The 19,003-nt window shown below is 51.2% G+C and overlaps 1 protein-coding gene across 1 annotated transcript in view; it reads right to left on the bottom strand.

Annotated features, from left to right (window-relative positions):
* The window catches only part of apaf1 (apoptotic peptidase activating factor 1), a 45,976-nt gene that overhangs the window by 22,557 nt on the left and 4,416 nt on the right, over positions 1-19,003 (bottom strand). Inside the window, exons 5-24 of the mRNA XM_036517826.1 lie at positions 18,761-18,950; positions 18,307-18,419; positions 17,972-18,103; positions 17,262-17,500; positions 16,579-16,746; positions 16,050-16,178; positions 15,554-15,667; positions 14,913-15,097; positions 13,992-14,118; positions 13,454-13,579; positions 12,810-12,950; positions 12,594-12,719; positions 11,628-11,780; positions 8,651-8,779; positions 8,233-8,358; positions 7,712-7,831; positions 6,632-6,757; positions 3,833-3,949; positions 1,143-1,268; positions 433-564 (exon numbers count right to left, since the gene is read on the bottom strand). Coding sequence (XP_036373719.1) covers positions 433-564; positions 1,143-1,268; positions 3,833-3,949; positions 6,632-6,757; positions 7,712-7,831; positions 8,233-8,358; positions 8,651-8,779; positions 11,628-11,780; positions 12,594-12,719; positions 12,810-12,950; positions 13,454-13,579; positions 13,992-14,118; positions 14,913-15,097; positions 15,554-15,667; positions 16,050-16,178; positions 16,579-16,746; positions 17,262-17,500; positions 17,972-18,103; positions 18,307-18,419; positions 18,761-18,950 — 2,819 coding nt within the window. The remainder of the gene's footprint in view (positions 1-432; positions 565-1,142; positions 1,269-3,832; positions 3,950-6,631; positions 6,758-7,711; positions 7,832-8,232; positions 8,359-8,650; positions 8,780-11,627; positions 11,781-12,593; positions 12,720-12,809; positions 12,951-13,453; positions 13,580-13,991; positions 14,119-14,912; positions 15,098-15,553; positions 15,668-16,049; positions 16,179-16,578; positions 16,747-17,261; positions 17,501-17,971; positions 18,104-18,306; positions 18,420-18,760; positions 18,951-19,003) is intronic.

The raw sequence follows: 19,003 nt of genomic DNA on the forward strand, positions 1-19,003 counted from the left end.
GGTCTTGAAGATGGAATCAGTTCAACAGTTTAATGAGACACTTCTATTTCTCCGAGTAGCATTCATAAGTCCATAATTCGTACCCCCGAGATCTTTACGCCAATAATAATGAGTAATGGCTTGTGCAAAGCTAAATATGCTGGAAGAGATCTGGAGCCAGGCGTAAGAAGCCTCCTGGCAAAGGCCTAACATCCTCACAGCCTCCCTCCTGCATTAACGCAACACAGCCACAACATTACAGCAATGTTGCGTGAAAGTTACGAGTCTCTGTGGCACATGACACCTTCGAGCCGACACCTACAGTAACAGTCTCACATCCTCTGCTGGAACCTTCCACAAAAGCCTGTCTCTATCGGATTTTGCCAGCCACAGTCACAAACATGGGTCACCAGAGAGGGGTCAGATGTCAGAGGTCAGTAAGGGTGGGGTTACCTTGGCAGTGCCATCGAAGGACCAGGACAGGAGCCGAGGGGAGGAGGAAGTTTCGTCCAGGAGACAGAACTTCCTCACTTGCTCCGTGTGACCTCGCAGCACCTGGCACTCCCCGGTCCTCCACCTCCACACCTGTAGGGGGCGATCACACGCCTGTTACAGCCCAGCAGAGGGAACGTGCACCTGTCACACTCACGCAAAAAGGTCCGAGGGGACGAGAGGGGAACCGGAGACCATGTCACTCGGCTCGCCTCGGGGGGCCGAATCAGAGCTGCACTTTCTCAAAAAGTGTGAGTGGCAGATTCTCAGGGGGAAAACCACAGTGATCCGGCCAAACACAGAAAAACTGTCCATCCTCCTTGCTGAGGAGAGAAATTGCATTGCACTGACAGCGGAGTACACAGCTGCCTGTCACAGCCTGAGGGACAGTTGACCTCTGATGCACCATGCAGTGAGATAAAGGGGTGACTATTTTCATCCTGTACTCCAAAACCCTGGCATTCCCCACTGTTGTTGGTTCATGCGTGTGTCTAATTGATGTACTTGTATTTTCTTTTGTGTGTTGCCTGGCACATTTCTGTGCTTTGTTGGTACTTGCTGTATTGTATTTCATGCCAATAAGGAATTTTTTAACTTTTCCCAGAGGGGGAGAGGAGAGGGGAGGTGAGTTGAGGTAAGAGGGGTGAGAGGAGAGAGGAGAGAGGACCTACCCTGATTGTGGTGTCCTCAGAGGACGTGACGAGCGTGTGTCCGTCAGCACTGAACTGACAGTAGAGCACTGTCCTGGTGTGACCAGACAGGGAACAGAGGGTCTTCCCTGAGGGCACCTCTACCACCTGGAGAGAGAGAGAGGGCAGTCACAGAGGTGCAAAGAGAGAGACAGGGTATTCACAGAACTGTACAGAGAGACAGGCCATAGGGCAGTCTCAGAGGTGCAGAGAGAGAGACAGGGCAGTCACAGAGCTATGCAGAGAGAGAGAGACAGGGCAGTCACAGAGGTGCACAGAAAGAGAGACAGGGCAGTCACAGAGCTATGCAGAGAGAGAGAGAGACAAGGAAGTCACACAGGTGCAGAGAGAGAGAGACAGGGCAGTCTCAGAGCTATGCAGAGAGAGAGAGAGACAAGGAAGTCACACAGGTGCAGAGAGAGAGAGACAGGGCAGTCTCAGAGCTATGCAGAGAGAGAGAGAGAGACAGGGCAGTCACAGAGCTATGCAGAGAGAAAGAGAGACAGGGCAGTCACAGAGCTATGCAGAGAGAAAGAGAGACAGGGCAGTCACAGAGGTGCAGAGAGAGAGACAGGGCATTCACAGAGCTGTACAGAGAGACAGGCCATAGGGCAGTCTCAGAGGTGCAGAGAGAGAGACAGGGCAGTCACAGAGCTATGCAGAGAGAGAGAGAGACAGGGAAGTCACACAGGTGCAGAGAGAGAGACAGGGCAGTCACACAGGTGCAGAGAGAGAGAGACAGGGCAGTCACAGAGCTATGCAGAGAGAGAGAGAGACAGGGAAGTCACACAGGTGCAGAGAGAGAGACAGGGCAGTCACACAGGTGCAGAGAGAGAGAGACAGGGCAGTCACAGAGCTATGCAGAGAGAGAGAGAGAGAGAGACAGGGCAGTCACACAGCTGCACAGAAAGACAGGGCAGTCACAGAGGTGCAGAGAGAGAGACAGGGCATTCACAGAGCTGCACAGAGAGACGGGGCATTCACAGAGCTGCACAGAGAGACAGGGCATTCACAGACCTGCACAGACAGACAGGGCAATCACCCAGGTGTAGCATGACAGAAAGACACACGTGTACGCCTGCATTAATAAGGAAGCAGGATTTCAAGGGCGTCACCGGTTGTTCTTTAAAGACAAGTGGGGACTTGGCTGAACGTACCGGCGTACTTGTCAATCGACTGAGTAAAGGCAAACTTGATGTGTGCTTGGTAAACACAGCAGGGTTAATTTTCAAACACTTCACTTTTTCGAGCAAAGATAAAATCCACCTCCACCTCCCACTGTACACACACCACCTGATAGAAGTGTTGATCATTTTTCTTAGAAAGACTGTTCGTGCCCTTGACAGAGGGCTGGAATAAATGACACAGAGAGACCACCGGAAGACATTAGAGCGACGTTAGAGCAACGTTCGAATGGCATCCGCCCCCGGGCTGGGTCATAGCCTCACACCTTGGAGACAAAATCTATTTGTCACCCGGTGAACGTGGGCTGTCCTTTGGGACTGCACTGCAAAAGCCAAGTTTACTTTGCAGAGATTTCTTTGGAATCACTTCTAAGAGGTTTCATCGTTAACCACTTTTATGCTTTTACTTGACCAAGCCCCACCAAACCCCCCCCACCCCACCCCCAATGCCCAACTGGAGGCCACGCCCAAACCTGGAAGGCTCAGGGGGGCGGAGTTTCTTGATTTTCTTGAGTTTCTGTGGTGCAAAGCAGGTCTTAGACCCAGTGTGCAACACGCCTATCAGATAACCATTACTGTAGCCCATCTTATCTAATCCTGACTGTCTAACACGGGCAGATTGTGCTGTGTTTGAAGGCTTTCATATGACTGCTCTGGAAACTGAACCCACAACCCATGAGAACAGAATCCAACTAGAATGCCTTTGTGATGCTAAAGAAAATTATTTATTCATCAATCCTCTGTAAACAAGCGAGATGCAACACGAGGAGACGTGCTGACGAGAACAAAGAAAAGAAGGGATGAAAGACTGTCGCAGAGAAAGATAAAGACGTAGAGGCGGAAAGACAGAGAGGGAAAGTAACTGGCGTGAGCGGGGCTGACGGTGACAAGGCGCATCAAACGGCCTGTAACTCTGCGTGCGATTGATCGGGTCTGTCCGACTCCTGGCCGGAAACCTTGTCCGCCAGCTGTGTTTCACGCCTCAAAGAGAGGCTCTTCTCCGCGTTCGCGAAAAGTCTCAAATAGAAACATTAACACTTCGATGACCTGATGTGTTTGGAAGCTGACCGTGAGGTTTCTGGTATTTTTCCACGGCGTTGTGAATAGATTTCTCCTGATCAGAAATGTATGAGCGTTGAGAGGCCCTGAACGGCTCGCTGGGAGAGGCCAGGGCAGGAGAGCTTCTCCCCCACACCTCGGAAACGAAGAGCCTGCAGGCAGCTGCAGGATATTCGGTGCGTGGCGTTTGAAGTGAGAGAGAGACGTTAGCACGTCAGGCGCAAGCTTCAAAGGTACGGGAGGCTGTGAGTCTCACGGTGTCTGTGAGCAGCAGACAGACAGATTGAGGGATGGATTACAGTAAACTGTCTGCGTCTTTCTGGTACTGGTGCTACAACCAGCCCCCAGTGGAGGGCACACACACACACACACAAACAGAAAAATCATACAGAGATACACCCAAACACATACACAGGGGGTGTACCCCACCTGTACCCTGCCCCTCTCTAATCCTAGTGCCAGGATGAAGACTCTCTGCGGGCTCAGAAACTCCAGGGTCCAGTAGCCGATGCTCCTCAGGACCTGCCTAGCGCTCATCCTTCCTGTCTGTGACAGAGTACACAGTGTCAAATCTCTCCTGTCTGTGATGGAGCACAGTGTCAAATCTCTCCTGTCTGTGGTGGAGCACGCAGTGTCAAATCTCTCCTGTCTGTGATGGAGCACAGTTTCAAATCTCTCCTGTCTGTGATGGAGCACAGTGTCAAATCTCTCCTGTCTGTGTTGGAGCACAGTGTCAAATCTCTCCTGTCTGTGATGGAGCACAGTGTCAAATCTCTCCTGTCTGTCGTGGAGCACAGTGTCAAATCTCTCCTGTCTGTGGTGGAGCACAGAGTCACATCCTTAAAGTCACAGTGTCCACAGAGTCACCCCAATCTCTGACTCAAAGGAATAAAGTCAGTGCACCCCCAGCTGGGACAAGCCCTCCTTCATTTGTTTTTGGGAGTTGGAAAATTTGGGTGGGCTATGGGAAACAAAACAGACCTAACTGTTTTAGGCCAAAAAAGCTAATATTGGGCTTAAGGTTTTTTTTCCATTTTTCTTTCAGTTTGTCAACTGCCCTTCAAACTGAAGCCATGTATTTCCCACCTGAGCTGTAGGACAGACTGTCTCTTTCTCATCTGTGCTTAAGGACACAGTTAGCCTTTCTCTCACATGGCATTAGAACAGCAGTACCTGTCTCACCTGCTCTTCAGGGCACGAGCAGTCTGTCTCCCACTGTGCTTTCTTACCTGCAGTTCAGGACACACCATCTTTCTCTGCCGAGCGTCAGACACCAAACATCTGTTTCTGAGGCTGAGGGGTTTAGCAAATTTAATGAGCCTGCAGGGACCCCCCCCGACCCCCTCCCGCGTTAGGACACATCACCCTTCACTCGCTCGGAGGGGCGGCGCCAAACCAGGGGAGAGGAACCTTTGCACACGCTCGTTAATCAACCGTGACTCACGAGAGGCGGAGAGAAGGACGAGAGAGGAAGGACGGACAGAGAAAGGATCGAGGAAGAAAGACATGAAGGGAGGGAGAGGCGGGAGGGTGGAGGTGAATGTCTGTCACACAGTTGCCGGGGACCTGGGACCGATTGTAGATGTCACCAGCTCATTACAGGGTGTGACACAGGCACCCTCAAACAAGGTGAGAAGCATTTCCCCCATGTGCCTCTGCCAACACTGTATCTGCAGACATACCAGGGCATTGCCCAGCATATGTGGGAAGGGCGATCAATTCCATTGGATGAGAATGAGGTGACATCATAGGTTCTGACTGCCCTCGTAGCTGTGGGGGAGGTAAAACGAGCACAGATACATCTACGTTCTCCTGTTTCCTGTTGTTACCCTTTGGCAGTGTCCTTGTCCAAAATACAAACAGCCAGTCATTTCATTACAGTAGATTATATTTTATGACTCAATCGTCCTTGTAAGAGGATTACTCTATCCACAACTCAAAGAAAAAGACAATAAAACAATACTGACTACACTGCAAAAGGAAGTATTCATCCCAAATGCATCATTCAACAGGACATCAGTTAATGGCCACAAACTCCCACTCAAACGCAAAACCATTTTTCATTCCGTACGCACATGTCAACTGGGATGAATCTTGGAGTGCACCTTTCTGGACCCGAAGGCAATGTTTCAGAACAGAGGCATTGAGGGTTTCCCCGAAACAGAGATTTGTGCTCTGCGCGCGCTTTATGCCAGATATCCTTTAGCTTTCCTCTCAGGAATGGTCAGCGTCGAGCCTTGCGATTTTCAGCTGGAGTCGGAAACACGTATGTAGTAGCGCTGTGACACTACGACTCTCCGTATCTGCGGCAGGTGAGCTTGCGGTCGCTCTGATTTACATCCCGATCACTCCCCTTTAGGGTCGCTCCATTCGGGTTTATTTTCCTTGAGAGTGTTCCCTGCTTCCCCCTCCTCTTCAGAACAACACTTCCCGTTCTCTAAAATTTTACTGCTGTGATAAATTCTCGCTCATTTTCGCCGCGCTCCTTGGCTCGACGCTGGGGTCTTGTCACCTGGCCCACTTTGCCTGCTTGGAGCCAAGCTGACAGATACAGTGCATTAAAGTAGGAGGGACATTAAAATTATACAGTTTCTTAATCATAATGTACTGTCGAATGGTATTAAATGCCAAATTGATGCTCTGATGAAGGCACTCCTCATTGTCCAAAAGCTTTGCTAATCAAACGCTATTCGCAATGACTGCAGAGTGCAGAAGTTTCATTCATGGCTATTAAATTCCGAGCTGTAATCTGCAAATCAAACTCCGATATACTGCCTCATGTTTAGCAAGCACATCGCAGCCAGACAGGTAACACAGAACACAACAAGCAACAAGGCAGAGCTCGTAAAGCAAGGAGGCAGATTGGGCAGAAAATACACACGGCTTTATTTCCCCGAATTACTCAGAGCTCAGAGCAACCAGCGTGAATCTGACGACTTCATATTCAAAGAGGGCGCGGAGGCAATGTTCAGAGAAATAAAACCTAATCCCAGGTAAACAGCGAGAGCGAAAGCTTTGTACTGACAGCAGCCAACAAAACACAAGCTTCAGAACAAGGACGGCTCTGACAGGTGAGAATTAGCTCCGACAGAGGATGCTACGCTGTGACGATTGACAGCGAGTTGTAGCATGGGAAGATAAGATGTGACAGATTAGAGTGAGCTGAGGCAGGTGAGGCTTAATTGGGACAGGTAAGGGTGTGAGGTGTGACGGCGATGCCCTTCTTACCAGCACGGCCCCGTCCTCGCGCCCCAGAACCACGGCCAGGGGGTCCCGGCAGAAACAGGTGCAGCGGATCCGGGACTCCTGCTCCTCTGACTGGAACAGCACTGCCCCCGTCTTCCCACTCTGCACCTGTGAATACACAACACGCACATCCTTCCATCCGCCATGCAGCGAGACACCTGTCCCATCTGTAACACATCTACACGCCTGTCCTTCTGCCTGTAACACAACCACACGCCTGTCCTTCTGCCTGTAACACATCTACACGCCTGTCCTTCTGCCTGTAACACATCTACACGCCTGTCCTTTTGCCTACAACACATTTACACGCCTGTCCTTCTGCCTGTGACACATCTACACGCCTGTCCTTCTGCCCGTAACACATCTACACGCCTGTCCTTCTGCCCGTGACACATCTACACGCCTGTCCTTCTGCCTGTGACATATCTACACGGCTGTCCTTCTGCCTGTAACACATCTACACGCCTGTCCTTCTGCCTGTAACACATCTACACGCCTGTCCTTCTGCCCGTGACACATCTACACGCCTGTCCTTCTGCCCGTGACACATCTACACGCCTGTCCTTCTGCCCGTGACACATCTACACGCCTGTCCTTCTGCCCGTGACACATCTACACGCCTGTCCTTCTGCCTGTGACACATCTACACGCCTGTCCCTCTGCCTGTAACACATCTACACGCCTGTCCTTCTGCCTGTAACACATCTACACGCCTGTCCTTCTGCCTGTAACACATTTACACGCCTGTCCCTCTGCCTGTAACACATCTACACGCCTGTCTCTCTGCCTGTGACACATCTACACGCCTGTCCTTCTGCCTGTAACACATTTACACGCCTGTCCCTCTGCCTGTAACACATCTACATGCCTGTCTCTCTGCCTGTGACACATCTACACGCCTGTCCTTCTGCCTGTAACACATCTACACACCTGTCCTTCTGGCTGTAACACATCTACACAACTGTCCTTCCCTGTGTAACACACCTGCATGCTTGCCTTTCCATCTATAACATATCTACATGCTTGCCCAGCATGCACAGAGCAAACCACATAAACCCTTACCTGTACACGGTTTCTGCTGTCTGCGGCAACCACTGTGATGTCATCATGCCCAAACAGCACGTCATAGTCCCTCTTCAGCGAGACCGCAGAGGAGGTGTGGACTTCCTTGGTCTCCCATAGCTGAATGGGACAGGAAACAGGAAGTGGTGTGACTGCTTAAACCCACTAAGCACCCCAAGCACATGCTCCTCTGATAAAGGGAATCCTACACCACACACCACACGCCTCCCCCTCACAACAGAAGCAGGGGACACAGATATAGAACTTAACAGGATACTGTACCAATGGCTGATGGGTTGTAGAGAGAGAGAGAGAGAGAGAGAGAGAAGGAGAGGGGGAGGAGGGAGGCTCAGGCAGGTTGTAGTGAGAGTGAATAATTCATCTTCCTGCGCGACTGTGTGCAACTCCACAGGGAAGGGGTTTCCCCATTTTACCCTGTAGGAAGCGGAAGAACCCAGGCAGGGTGGAGGAAGACGGAAGGAGCAGAGGACAGGAGGGGGGAGGACAGTCACGGTGCTCACCCTGAAGGTCTGGTCATCGGAGGAGGAGAGGAGGAGCGACCCGTCAGGAGAGAACCGCACGCAGTGGACCCAGCTCAGGTGGCCCCTGCAATCCGCCACCTTCTTGTTTGAGCCAAAGTCCCACAGCTGGGATAGCGACACACGGGGAGAACAGGTCAACCGTGTGACAACCGTGAGTGGAGCGTGAACCAACAGGTCAGCTGTGAGTTATCAGTGAGCCGACAGGTCAACCGTGAGTCAACAGCGAGCCAACAAGTCGACCGTGTGCAAACCGCCACGGGGTTTGGCTCACTGCTGCGCGCGACTCACGATGCTGCTTCCTGTAGGCTGCGTGTGACTCATACTGGCCTTTCTTATAGGCTGTGATCTCTTGGCATTACCTGTGGGACGTATAAGAACAGCTGATGGTTTAACGTACCTCCACCGCGTAGTGCGAGAGTCCGAGAGCCACCAGCTGGCTGTTGGGACACGAGTCGCAGAACTGCACCGTGCTGAGGTGGCCCGTCCGAATCTCCGACAGCACGTCCGCTGTGGCCACGTCGAACACCTGCCGCGAGAAGCGCAAACTCCGGTCAAACTCCGCCCCGCCCCTTCCTCAGCCCGCCGGCACGGGACGGGGGCCAAACAAGAGGGCAAAGCAAGGAGAAGAGTCCGGTCGGCCCATCTGTGACGGTCCTGCACTAAGGACCGTCACAGTCACTGTAAATGAGGGCTCTTACAACCGTACTGAAAATGTACAGGGTAAAAATTTGGGTCAGCTTTAATCGAGACACAACGAGCCCTAAGTTATACACAGCTACTTACTGACAGACACCGCTTGTGGGATTCAGACATGTTTGCATGAATAAACAGCCTGCTAAATGCTGTTGTTTTCTCCGTTTTCGCCTGTTACTAATATTAGCCAGCAGTATGCATGCGCTGACACTATTCAAAAATGTTATGACGGGAATGTGTAGTTATCAGTAACATTCAAAAGCACTTTTTTGGCATTTGGTGCTGACAGAGAGAGGCTGACAGTTAAGCACTGATGGTGGCACATGGAAGCACTGCATAAATATTAGCTAACAAGCTAGCTAGCTACTCTGAGACAGAGTCAGTACTCAGATAGGTTCCTAGTTTGTGTTTGACAAATGAAAAATATATATGTACTTTGACCTTTCAGTATTACCAAGACTTTTGCCATTAACATTGTCATTTAGGGAAAGTTTTAGGGAAATATTGGCCCTCTGGGTCGCTATGTACTTCCAACCTGACCTCTCCCCACACAAAAATATTACAGTGAGAATATATTTTAGACAGTATATTTTTAGCTCAATAAACATATTGAAAATATGTAAATTACTGCCATTTTGGTATACTGCTGCATATTTCTACTTTGCATGAATACATTTTCAATGTGTTTGCAATACATTCTTGGACTTAAATTGTAATACAATGAGAAATATGTTATTTAATTTTCATATGAGCCCGCTCAATGCATCTTCCTTGACTTTCCTTTTCTTACAGAAATACTGAAAAAAATCATTTGTTTCAGGAAACTTAAAACAACTTCAGTTTGAAACAATTTCTCTCACTGAAGACAACCACAATTCTTCCCCCCGTCTGTCATCACTTGAGCTGCCGTAGGTTGTCAATACATGCCTGCTATGACGAGACAAGCCTGTTTAGATAGCCAATCTTTGCCATACATACTGAATTGCCTGACTGCACACTCTCAGCCAATTTAGATAACAGGTATGGGTGTATCTGTGAGGCTGCTGCGCAGGTTCTCTCTCACAGGAGAGGTTTTCAGTGGAGTTCTGCTTTAACAAAAACTGCACAGAAGAGAGAGAGAGAGCGAGACAGCCCTTTCTCATCTGCCATATGTTCCACACCTCCCACTCTGTCCCCAAGAACCTCACAGGAGGAACAGGGGAGGGGGCTGGGAGAGAGAGGGAGGGAGACACAGAGATTATCCCTCCCCACATTTAAGAAATGGGGTAATGAAGAGAAATCTGAAATTTCTTCAGGGTGAGGAAAAGCATGGCGCCTTTGGCAGTAACGTATGTGTCCGGGTGCCACAGCATGAGTGACAGTGAGCAGGAGGCATCCCCTAACCTGTGAATGCCTTTTATACATGTGTGTGTGTATGTATATGTGTGTGTGTATAAATTTAATAGTTTATCATGTATATCTGGCTTTGGCAGTGCTGTAAACCTGTATGGTCATGCTAATGAAGCTAAAATTCAGTTCGAGTTTGAATTTGAGAGGGAGAGAGCAAAAAGAGCAGCGAGAGAGAGGGAGAGAAAGAGAGGGAAAGAAAGAGAGAGAGAGAGAGAGAGAGAGAGCGAGAGAGAGCAGGTGAAAGAGCAAAAGAGAAAAGAGAATAGCGTGAGAGGGCTGATTGAGATAAGGACAATATCACTCACAACCAGGAGCAATTGGTCAGGACTGCATGACACCTGGCCGCAGATCTCATCAAAAAGAACACACTTGCATTCCTCCAAAGGCCAGAATTCAATTTCACACAATGGCTGGAAAGCTAATGGTCACCTGATAAGCGTGGACGCTGAAAGAGCCTTCAGTGTATTTGTGCAGTGTGGATAAGCATGCGAATCAGAAATGTGAGGGTGCGTTTGCTAAAGGACCAAACTCAAATGGAATGGCGATGACTGCAGGATGGTTCCATGCGGACTGAACAACACAAGGCTAGTTAAGCAGCTGCCGCATACACTAGCAGCAAGTACCTGTCCTTTATTGTTTGTAACTGTATGCATGAATAATCCTGTATAATTATACAATTGTATAACCTCCTCAACTGAGAGCCTCCCTTGTTGTACACAGTCGATAGCAGTGGCAGTGTAGCGTAGTGGTTAAGGAGCAGGACTTGTGACCGATAGGTCGCCAGTTCGATTCCCCACTGGGGCACTACCGCTGTACCCTTGGGCAAGGTACTTAACCCACAATTGCCTCTAAAATATCCAGCTGTATAAATGGATAACATTGTAAGCCCCTCTGGATAAGAGCGTCTGCTAAATGCCAATAATGTAATGTAATCTCTGCTTGCCATCGGAAATATAAATTGTGCCAGAAGAAAAAAGCTATTTTTTAGGATTAGGGAACCACTGTGGATATGCCTCTGCAATGAGCTGCTTGCATTTAATTCTGTGTAATGGGGCATATTCGAGACGAAAGCTCGTCTGATAAACACAACAAACATTAACTTGGTGAGACTTCACACATTGGTGTTTCACACCAGAATCCAAAGATAACCACTGATTTCTACACGTGAGCATCACCTAGCCTAAGAATAGAGAGACAACTGTGGAGTGCATGGGGATTCCTGGCTGGCTCCACAGGGATCAGTCGCACACACACACACACACACACACACACACACACACACACACACTCACAAAGACTACGTTCTTCGCTGCACAGATGATGCATGTCCCATCCGCAGACCAGGTGCTGCACTTCACCATCACATCTGTTTCTTCGTTCTGGTCGGGGAAGAAACTCTTGACGTCGATGGACTTCCACTCATTCGCAGAAGAGACTTCCCACAGCTGGGAAACAGACACAGAGAGGGGCGGGGTTATTCCCACAGCTGGGACACAGACACAGAGAGGGGCGGAGTTATTCCCACAGCTGGGAAACAGACACAGAGAGGGGCGGGGTTATTCCCACAGCTGGGACACAGACACAGAGAGGGGCGGAGTTATTCCCACAGCTGGGACACAGACACAGAGAGGGGCGGGGTTATTCCCACAACTGGGACACAGACACAGAGAGGGGCGGGGTTATTCCCACAACTGGGACACAGACACAGGGAGGGGCGGAGTTATTCCCACAGCTGGGACACAGACACAGGGAGGGGCGGAGTTATTCCCACAACTGGGAAACAGACACAGAGAGGGGCGGAGTTATTCCCACATCTGGGACACAGACACAGAGAGGGGCGGAGTTATTCCCACATCTGGGACACAGACACAGAGAGGGGCGGAGTTATTCCCACATCTGGGACACAGACACAGAGAGGGGCGGGGTTATTCCCACAGCTGGGACACAGACACAGAGAGGGGCGGAGTTATTCCCACATCTGGGACACAGACACAGAGAGGGGCGGGGTTATTCCCACAACTGGGACACAGACACAGGGAGGGGCGGGGTTATTCCCACAGCTGGGACACAGACACAGAGAGGGGCGGAGTTATTCCCACATCTGGGACACAGACACAGAGAGGGGCGGGGTTATTCCCACAGCTGGGACACAGACACAGAGAGGGGCGGGGTTATTCCCACAGCTGGGACACAGACACAGAGAGGGGTGGAATTACTCCTACAGCTGTGACACAGACAGACAGAAGAAGAGTCCATACCCTTAGTGTCCCGTCACTGGAGGAGGTGGACAGGTAGGTGTCATCAGGTGAGAAGCAGCAGTGATTGACGCGCTCGGTGTGTCCAAACATGGTGTTCTGAGAAGAGGGCTTGTTCAGGTTCCACAGCTGGGGAAGGACAGATGGACACGCGGTGAGCGGGTGAGCGCGGCGGAGCGGTCGCCGGAGCGGGCGGGCGCTGGGCGCCGGGCGTCTCACCTTGGTGTTGGTGAAGGCGTCGTTGGAGCAGGTTGCCAGGAGGATGCGGCGCCGGGTGTTGGTGAACTGGCAGTGGTTGACCTGCTCCTCGTGCTCCTCCTCGAACACCCGGATCAGCGTGCCTCGCTCCGCGTTCCAGATCTGGAGCGGGAAGCGCGTGGAGGCGAATAAGGATCAGCATAACCTCGGCGCACACAGACACACAGAGACACATGCAGAGACTCAGAGAGACACACAGACACAGACATACAGACACATACAGAGGCACAGAGCAACAGACACATACACAAGTGCACAGAGGCAACTGAGGATTGGCATAACCTCAGCACACAAATGCGCACACGCACACACACACACACGCGCACACACACACACGCGCGCACACACACACGCGCACACACACACACGCACACACACGCACACACACGCACACACACGCACACGCACACACACGCATACACACACACACACACAAGCTCGCTTGGCAAGAGACACTGGATCACATGGCTGCGACAGTGAGGAGTCCTTTCAGCCGGTAATGAGGTGAACACACAGATTCACTCAGTTCTAAGGGAGCCAGCCAGTCGCTCCGCTCTGGCCAGGCTGACCTGTGTTCCCTGCTCTGATGCTCTGACGGATCGTACCTTGACCTTCCTGTCGCTGGAGCAGGTGGCCAGGAGCTTGTCGTCAGGAGAGAAGGCGCAGCAAAGCACCTCATCATCGTGGGCCTGGACCTCAAGAATCTTCTCCCCTGAAGTGGTTTTGAACACCTGCAGGGAGAGATACCACACATGGTACACACACTAACCTGGAAGTGGACACTCACATTCATGCTCACACAGGTTGCAGCAAGTGAATTCAGCCAGACTAATCCTGCGGTAACTCTCATCAGCAAAAAACAAAAACATTTACTGTGTGAGGTCTTCCCTACCTTTCAGAAGAGTGACACCTAGTGGTCATTTATGAAACTGTACACTCTCTCTCTGCAGCATGTATTTTGAGGGGGAGCAGGAAAGTAAGGATGCGCACTGAAGAATCTGAGAGGCTATTGTGATGTCATAGTTTTAACACTGACATGAACCAATCAGAGTCTGCTGTCTGTGCGAAAAGAACCAATGAGAGTCCGGTCATAATCTCCATGTGGTTAGAGACATCGTACCCTCCCAAGTCTGTAGCTCTCACCTGCAGTGAGCTGCTCGCCCCACAGGAGGCGATCTTGTTCCCGTCCCGGGAGAAGCAGGCGTAGTAGATGGACCCCTGATGAGGCTGCACCACCAGACGAGACAAGCTCTCCAGGCTGCTCTTATTCCTGGCCCAAACAGATGATCCATGAGCACACCAGCAGGCAGGGCCTGCCCTCATAAACTGACTCCAACTCATTAACGCACTCCAGAAATAGAGTGCACCGCTCAGCATGGGTCTCCTCTGTCAAAGAGGGCTGTTCACTGCTATCGAGTCACACCAAGCCATTAGCAGCCGCAGACCCTCCGCTAAATGCTCCCGTGGTATTCCTGCCTTCGGCTCTGCTGGGTGCTAATCAGACCCCAACAGATGCGCAGATGTAACACGTAATAGCGACTAAACTGGGAGTTACCAAATACAGCAATTCTGCAGACCTAATTGGCACCAGGAAATCCCTTTTCCACTAAAACAGGACTTCTGCTGTGATGTGACCTCTGGGCGGTTGCACGTATGCTTCTAACTGTGGAAAATGCCTCTGAAAAAACAAGCTTGCTTCTAGTCTGGATACCCCAAATCAAAACAGTACACCATTGTGTCCTACAGTAAATTAAATTAGAGTATCTAAGCCAGCACAAACCTAGTGTGTGGTCAGTGCGTCCAATCAGAACCTTACTCTTTTCTAACAATGTTGCCTTTTTTCCAAACACTGAAATCTGTTTTATGGTATGTAGAAAGATGACTAAAGTGAGTTGGAGTAAAGTGCGTGTAGTATGTGAGTAGAGTGCAAGTAGAGTGTGTGAGTAGAGTGCAAGTAGAGTGTAAGTAAAGTGCAAGGAGAGTGTGAGGAGAGTGTGAATAGTTTATGAGTAGAGTGTGAGTAGTATGTGAGTAGTATGTGAGTAAAGCCCTTGCTGCTCTTACACCCAGTCGAGGTAGAGCTCCCCCCTGCGGGCCCGCTCCTGTGCCTGCTGCAGAGCCTGGCGGTACACCTCCGAGGAGCTGGGCTGGGACAGGCCGAGCTGCACCAGGTCCGGGAGCGGCCTCTGCTCCAGCTGGTGTCCGTTCAGAGACAGGAACTCCTGGAACTGGCCCCGAACGGTGCTGTTCTGCAGAGACAGGGAGAGGCGTTCCTCATTTCCCCGCCTCGGAGGAAAAACAGCAGCGGCACAGCCACGGAGCGCTGCTTCATTACCGCCACGATGGACCGCGCGGTCATTATCGCTGCGACGGACTTCACGGTCATTACCCCACCAATGGATCATTACGCCTGCGATGGAGCGTTTACCACTACCGTGGCGACTGACCGTTCCACCTTTACTTTTGTGATATACGACTGTTCCGCAATGACCGCTGTGACAGGCCATTCCTTGAGGGGACTGCGCATTTCTGAACCGCTGCCGTGAACAGCACCACAGCAACCGCTTTGCTCCCATTCTGCTCCGATCAACCCACTGCGCCCCCTAATTTACTGTCACTGAGAGAGGGGCTGGGGGTCTGAGGTCCCGCTGCTGACCCCTCCACCTACCAAATCCACACGATTAAGGAAACACTGCCGTGCTGACCTCTTTATCTAGTATGGGGCCGTACTCCACGTAGTCATTGATGAGGTGGGCGGGTCCCATGATTTCAGCTTTGGTTCTGACCCAATCCAGCGAGAACATGAGGGCACACAGCTCCTGCAGGAGATGGAGAGGCAAGGAAAGAGAGAGAGAGAATATTATAGCTTGATGTACTTTTGATTTAATGCCGTTCACATTATTGCTTTGGCAGCACTGCTTTTGTTTGCCCTGCCAATAAAGCACCGATGAATTTAACTGAACTGACAAGAGAGAAAGGGAAGGGAGGGGGGCAGGTGAGGAAGTGAGTGAATGAGCGAGAGAGAGAGAGAGAGAGAGAGAGAGAGAGAGAGAGAGAGAGAGAGGATCCAAGTGTGAGAGAAACAGAACAGCACCACTCTAGGTCAGGTTAGCCTGGCTTTTATAATAGGGCAAGTATAGGGTCTTTTGCCTGTGTGAGGTTGGCCTCACTTGGGCAATAGGGCAGGTGTAGGCTTCCTACCTGTGTGAGGTTGGCCTTGCTCATGTGGTAGGGTAGGTATCTCATCCAGTAGAGGCTCTCTTCCCTCAAGGTGGGTGGTTCCTTTGGGTAGTGTTTCTGGTACTGACGCACCACCTTGGTGTGCAGCTCCTGGGACACAAACACACACACACACAACACAGGAATAGAAACAATGTCCTGATCAGAGTCGAAAGCCCTGCAGCACCATTAGCTACAACCGTCCCTACAGACTCCTGTTTCTACAGCATCTGGATGGTGGCACAGATCTGTCCGATGGCTTCACTGCCTTTATCTGCTCCATGCCACAACCCAGAGGCACCCGCAGAGACTATCCTCAACAGTAGAGAGACAAATGCATCAGCCAAGTGGAGGAGAGTAAAAACAAGGGGTCCAGATGTATGTATTACTACTTTTGCTCTTGTGACTGACTGTGAGTGGTTCTCCTGTGTGACAACCATATTTTACAGACGGAAGAAATAAAAACTGGGAGAGGTTCTGCTGTGTGTAAACGGTGTTTTGTCAAACCCACCTCTAGCCGGGAGCGGTTCTGCTCGGCCAGGAAGTCCAGCTGCAGGTCGTGCAGGTAGTACAGGTAGGGCCGGCGGTTGCAGTCGCGGAACAGGAGGGACTTGTTCACAAACTCCTGCAGGACGTCCTCCACCTCCTCGAGCTCCAGGTCCCAGAGGACAGAGAGGACCTTCAGAGCAGGCGCAGAGGCAGCAGATCAGGAGCCGGATGAAGGACAGACAGAGAGAGATTAGGGGCGACCGCAGCCTTTGAGAGCTCAGAAAGAAATCATTCACCCAGCAGCAGGTGAATACCTGCGACACCTGCAAGTTCCAAACACCTCCAACAACATGAGGCTCGAAACACCCCCAATAACATGGGGTACCAACACGACCAATAAAATGAGGCTCCAAACACCTCTGATAACATGAGGCCCCACTTCACCTCCACTAGGCAGTTAAGTTTCCACATGTTACATAACATTACATTATTACATTAAATTCATTAACAGATGCTCTTATCCAGAGCAACTTCCAGCATAAGAGATCAGAAGTTTTACTCCACAGTCTGAGCAATGCCTTGACAGTACTTCCACATTCTACAGACATAGACTTGTACGGATATCTAAATTTCCTCCAAAGCACAAACCTTCATTACACTATAGTTACGCTTCTCTGAGACCCTGGGCTAGAGGGTGTGTCTCACCTGAGGGGGCACTTTGACGTCCTTCTCCAGCACGGTCAGGTCCTTGTAGAGCTCCCTCTGCTGGTCCTGCAGGTCCTGGATGCTGGCGTCCATGGCTTGGTCCAGGGCCTCGTAGTCGTAGGACGACGACTTGCGGATACGCTTGAACTGCTTGTTGCGCAGCTGCCGCAGGTAGTAGTCCCAGCGGTCCGGGAAGTCCCTCAGCAGCGCCCCGATCAGAGACACCACCAGGGGGGAGCCTGGGGGGGGAGTGGGGGTTAGCTACCACCAGGGGGCAGTCTGATGGGGGAAGTGGAGGTTTGTCACTACCAGGAGGTGGTCTGATGGAGGGGGGGAAGGGGGCAGTGACCACAATATTGGCTGTCTCCAGGGCTTGTCACAGTCCAACCCATAAGGCTCAATGTGGCTCGCTGCCACTTAAAAGCTACCAGTCAGCTTTTTCATATACAGGCCTCAGGGGGTATGAATCTAGTTCTTAGTCTTACACACCAGCTCTGAACGAGGAAAGGTTGTGAGTCTCACCTGAAAAGCTTTTAAAAAGACTTTAAAAACATCTATTATGGGCACCTGTATTATTGAATAATTTTACAATTCACCTTTGTTGCTCTGGGTGTCTCTTTTTTGCCATAAAATCTTCAAAGGTCAGGAGCCCCCGGACTTAGAGCTGTTAAGGCGTGGCATGAAGACACTGCAGGTGTGAAAGGCCTTACCCTTGCACTCCTTGACGATGCTGCGCGCCTGCTCCGGAAGCTTCTGCGTCTTCTTGCTCGCGAAGAGAGCGAGGACCTCCAGCGCCTTGTCCTCCTCTAATCCGCTCTCCACGTGCGCCTCGAACTTCTGACCTGAGAGAGAGAGCAGCACACATGAACACTAACAAGCAAGCAGCCCTGGATAAGGAACATCTGCTGAGGAGACACATGTAACCATGGATGTGGGGCCACCCAACCTCAGTGTGCAGCCTGTAATCTGGCAGCTCGAGGATCGGAGCCACACTTAAACCCCCCCCAGGCTCTGAAAGAACCGCAAATGCGAAGGATGAGCGTACCGCTGACAGAGTCCGCCAGGCTCCTGTCTCGCGTGGTGAGGAGTATCCGGCACTGGATGTCAAAGGCCCTCAGCACCGTGCTGTCCCAGATATCATCCAGAATCAGGAGGGACCTGCAGGTCAAGCCAGAGAAAAAGGGAGTCCGAGCGGAAGCAGATACAATCGGGCGCTCCATTAATCGCCAGCAGGTCTGAACAGGGCCAGCGCTATGCAGTAAGACAAACAAACAGCCCCAGAGTTCATCCACAGGGAGTCAGATACACAAACGACTGCGGAGGAAGACACACAAGCAAATGATGTCACCGCAATATATCGCCTGACCTTGGGCCACTGGTAGTCTTTGTCCTTACAAGCCCATTGAGATTAACACGCTCATAAGCTGCTGGCCCGGGGGTGCCTATGCAGGTCTGCGCAAGGCGCGTCAGCGGAGTGAAGAGGGGCGGACGCTACACACCTGGGGTACCTGCGCAGCATGAGAAAGCGCAGCCGCTCCTTGGCCTCCTCGACGGAGCCGGGAGGCCTCCTGCCCGACTCGGCGTCCTCGCTCTGCTCCAGGCGGAAGCACAGGGACTGCATTTTCACCAGCAGGCCCGGCTTGTCCACCTGCCCCACGGACAGCCAGTGCACCCCTCCTAGGAAGCACTCTGGAAAAAGAGCAACAGTACCGTTACTGTGCTCTGTTAAAAGGGCACAAGAG

This window comes from Megalops cyprinoides, chromosome 23, assembly GCF_013368585.1.
Source record: "Megalops cyprinoides isolate fMegCyp1 chromosome 23, fMegCyp1.pri, whole genome shotgun sequence".
In the NCBI taxonomy this organism is placed as follows: Eukaryota; Metazoa; Chordata; class Actinopteri; order Elopiformes; family Megalopidae; genus Megalops; species Megalops cyprinoides.